This window comes from Postia placenta, assembly GCF_002117355.1.
Source record: "Postia placenta MAD-698-R-SB12 unplaced genomic scaffold POSPLAscaffold_6, whole genome shotgun sequence".
Lineage (NCBI taxonomy): Eukaryota > Fungi > Basidiomycota > Agaricomycetes > Polyporales > Adustoporiaceae > Rhodonia > Rhodonia placenta.
The window spans coordinates 424,830-429,250 of NW_020169837.1; the positions used below are offsets into that span (position 1 = coordinate 424,830).

The 4,421-nt window shown below is 52.7% G+C and overlaps 1 protein-coding gene across 1 annotated transcript; it reads right to left on the reverse strand.

The window, feature by feature from the left end:
* Nucleotides 1-2,283: 2,283 nt before the first annotated feature.
* On the reverse strand, nt 2,284-3,707 carry POSPLADRAFT_1055989 (hypothetical protein; the record flags this gene model as incomplete). Its single annotated transcript, XM_024480718.1, has 4 exons — nt 2,284-2,605; nt 2,669-2,886; nt 2,956-3,504; nt 3,540-3,707. The coding sequence occupies 4 exons, from the start codon at nt 3,705-3,707 to the stop codon at nt 2,284-2,286; spliced, it is 1,257 nt and encodes a 418-aa protein (XP_024339408.1).
* Nucleotides 3,708-4,421: the final 714 nt, after the last annotated feature.

The following is a 4,421-nucleotide window of genomic DNA, read 5'->3' on the forward strand; positions in this document are numbered from 1 at the left end:
ATTTGGAAGCGTCGGTTTCGATAGCGAAGGGTCGATCGGGATCCGGCATGCGTAGTACCGGTTCTTCTAGGAATGCCTTCTTGAGAGTTTCGAAGGCTTTCTGTTGGTCAGTTTCCCAGGTCCAGGCGACGTCCTTCCGGGTGAGAGCGACCAGCGGTTGCGCTTTGTCCGAGAAGCCTTTGATAAACCGGCGGTAAAAGTTTCCAAATCCAACGAAGGCTCGTACTTGCCTGAGGTTGGACGGCACCGGCCAATCTGCAATGCCAGCTAGTTTGACAGGGTCCATTGCGATTTCTCCTGGACGGATGATCATGCCGAGGAATTCGACTTCGGTGACGTCGAAGGCACATTTCTCCGGTTTGAGGTAGAGGTTGTGTTGCCGGAGTCGTTCGATAACACGTCGTGTTCGTTCTTCGTGTTCTGCCTTGTCCTGGGAAAAGATCAGGATGTCGTCCATATAAATGCAGAGCCAGCCTTCTTGAAGTATGTCTGCGAATATTGTGTTCATCATCCGCTGGAACGTGGCAGGGGAATTACACAGCCCAAAGAACATCACTGTGGGTTCGTACAGCTGCGGCGGTTTGCCATCAGTTCCGGGTACAATGAACGCTGCCTTCCATTCGTCCCCTTTCTTGATTTGGACATTGTTGTATCCGGCGCGGAGGTCCATCTTCGTGAACACCTTGGTGTGCTTCAACTTGTCGAGGAGGTCTGATATAAGCGGGAGCGGGTATCGATCCTTGACCGTGTTCTCGTTGAGTAGCTGGTAGTCTTGACAGGGACGTAGTGAACCGTCCTTTTTACCAACAAAGAAGAATGGACTCGCCAACGGGGATTTCGAAGGGCGAATGTACCCTTTACTCAGGTTCTCCTCGAGGAACTTGTCAAGTTCCTTTCATTGCTGCGGGTTGAGCGGATAGACCTGTTGCTTCATGTCTGCGAAGCCCTCCTTGAGGTTGATTTCGTGGTCATATTCGGTGTGGTCTGGAAGTCGCGCAGCGGTGCCTTTGTCGAAGACGGGGAGGAGATCGTGTAGGTAGGATGGTACCATCTGTGGTAGTGTTTTTTCGGTCTTGCCTTGGGCGTTCGATGCTGCAAGTTCGGTGGAAGTGGTGACGCGCCTAATGTCATGGTGGATCTTCCAGATCATGCCGTTGTGGAGTCGTTTGTAGCCAGATGAAAGTTCAGGGGGTCGCTCCTTGAGCGGAACGTCCCTCACTGCCAGGGGTTCCTGTTTCTCGTACTTGGTGATCATCGGTGTTCCAGATAAGTAGGAAATGATGAACTCATCATCGTCGATGTCCTCCGCTTGTTCCTCGATGGACGCAATACCCGTTGACCCAAACCCATCCTCCCCGTGGTCTGTTTCGTCGATGTGGTTGGTTAGTGTTACTGATGGGGTGCTTATCCTTTCAAGGATGAGCTGAGCAACTCGGTCGCTGGCTTTGACAGTGAATGGGAGGTCAGAGTTGTTGACCAGCAGGACTGAGACCTTGCCTCGGTAATCGGAGTCGATTACTCCTGCAGTGACATCAATTTCCTTTAGTGCTAGACCGGACCGAGGTGCAATTCTTCCATAGTGTTCTTTGGGTATAGCCATGATAAGATCGGTGCCGATCAGGCCTCATCGTTGAGCAGGGATGATAAGTTGATGCACAGCAGAGATGTCATATCCTGCTGCGCTGCTAGTCTTTCGTTCGGGAAGGGTTGCATATTCCGAGGTGGAGATGACGGCGAATTCATCCTCCGTTGGTTCTGGGAGTGGGGTAGTTACGGCCTTCTTCAGTTCTAGCTGAGCCACTCGCCTTTGGTACAGGTCCATCTTCCAAGCCCTGGTCTCGTCTTTCGTCCACCGGTGGTTTAGCTCAACTCATCCGGTTTTCCAGTCTATCTTGGGGTTTTCAAGCTTGAGCCAGGTATGGCCGAAGATGATGTCTTCCTTGCCGATGCTGGCGACGTAGGCTTTGACAAATCGGGGTTCTCCGCTTATCTTGTAAGATAAGAGAGCTCTTCGTGTAATGAGTGCTTCTTTGTTCGGAGTTCCATCCACGTTGAAGACGGGGATGGGTCGGGGAAGAGGTTCTGTCCGAAGTCGATGCTCTCGGACAAATCTCGGGCTGATGAAGATTCCTGTTGCGCCGCTATCGATGAAAGCGCGCGCCTCGACGTCTTTTCGTCCCACAGTAATTGGAATGTGTAGAGCGTGTTCATTTCGGACTACTAAAATTACACGGGACAGTGAAACGGATACGGGCAGTGGTTGCGTCGGCTCACCCTGCCCCTTCAAAAATCCTCCATCGTAAGTTCTTCGTACAGCTCCCGCTTTTCGTCAGCGGAGAGTGTCTTGATTCTGGCATGGAAGTCGTCCTTCCCAGATCCTCCCTGGTTCGGCCTCCCACCCCCTTGTTGTGCAGCCACTTTCTTGTGGCAGTCCTTGGCACTATGGGCCTTGATGTGGCAGTAGAAGCACAGGTTCCCGTCCCTGTGGAGCTTCCGATCAGCCTCATTGAGAACGGCTCCTAGTTCCCATCTCCTTCCTACCGATGTGGAGGCGAAGGTTGATGCGACAGCAGCGGCATCGATATCCATTGGTTCGCCATAGTCCCTGGTGTCTGTAACAATGAGAGCCCCCTGCTTGGCTGCGTCAGCTTTTCAAACTTCATCGTACCAGGCCTTCATGGTGTTGGGTCGATCCCTAGCAACCCTTGTTGCGAGAGCAAAATACAGCTCCTTCGGGAGTCCTTTGACGAAGTTGGCATGGAGAGTGTGGTAGTTGTTCTCGACGCGGTTGGTGCCATTGACCTCGGCATCCTTGAGCTGAGCCTTTGATGCTAGCTGCTCGAAACGGGTGACGTAGTTACCGAGGGAGAGTGCCATTTTCCTATCCTTTTGTCATTCAGGTAGTTTCATCAGGATTTGATGTGCCTTGATTCGCGTTCCGTGCTCAGGGAACACCTCTTCTAGGGCAGCGACAAAGTTTGCCCACATGGAATAGACCTGGACTCCCCCTGCCGACTTCTCGTAATATGTGTCCGCCCATGTCTTCCCCAGATCCTTCCTCATCAGCGCTACAGTGAAGGCAATCTTTGCTTCATCGCTGAGTCGGGTGTTGTTGGTGGCGACGAAGTAGGAGAGGACACATTGGATGAAGCGTCTGAGGTCCTCTGCCTTTCCACTGAAAGGTTCGGGAGCGGGGATGTCGAGGCGGAGGGGTCGGTTAGCCGTTGACTGTTGGGATTGGTATGCTGCGAGGGCGACAGCGATGCGCTGATCGATGTCTGCTTGAGTGAATGTTGCCATAGGGACTTCAACCGGTGCGTTGGTTGGTGCGGGTGGGGCTGGTGGTAGTTCGATGTCCGGGATTTCGATGGGGACGTACTGAACTTCAGGGAGTTCGAGTGGTTGCTCGTTGATGGGTGACTGCACGCTTTCTGCTGTTTGTGTAGGTTCGACGTCGATCTGTAGGATGGTGAATACGTCTTCTGGATGAGCGGGTGGGTGTCTCTGGTAGTAGTTAACGAGTTCTTGATGGGCAAGACCTGCGGGTTTGGACCGGTTGCACGACACCAGGTGCCTCCTCGAGGGTATATGGGAGCCCTCTTTGTGGAGGTGATGAAGCAGCGATCTGCTCGGTCGTACTGGAGGAGCGGTGATCCTGCGAGGGCTGGTAGTCCCAAAGGAACTGGGTTGACTGCGTTGTTCGACATGATGGTGGATGAGATGTTCGACTAGGTAAAACTAGGAACATAGCTTAGAAAGTTCGACCTTTTGATACAACGGTCTATACTCCTATGTCGATGCCTGACTCGTAGACGACGAGCGAGGGCTTATGGACAGTGCGTCGTCCTGAAGATCGAGCAAGGAAGTCGAGAATGACCACTACCCCAAGCGAGGAGGAGCAGAGACTTGAATGAATAACCAGGTCGAACTTAGGGTTCGACCGACTAATGGTACAACTACTTATACAAGTACCGACTGCGCACAGACCATCGTGTCTATGTGGTCATGTTAGTGAAGAAAGAAACATAGTGGTACGATGCCGAGTACGAAGTGCGCACGGACCCCATTATGTAAGCTACATAATGTTCAACCTGCGGGTGAGCGCTAAGACAGGCGCCAGTATGGGCGCTAGTAGTACAAGGAATAGAACGGAAAGACAAATGTTTCATTCACCACGTGGGAAGACGCTGACAAGCATGCCACAGAAGTCGAGCAAATACTCGACATCAGCCGGGCCCATTGGCCCGAGTTGAACAGTTTCTTCTCGGCTTGAGGAGGTGGACAAGGTGGAGCGCGTGGTGGTACGCCCAGGTCACACGGAGCATCAGCCAGCATCAACGCTGCTGTCGGAAAAGGAGACTTCCCTGGCAGTTGCTTCAGCTGTGGGAAGCAAGGGTACTGACACTTCGAGTGCCCCAACT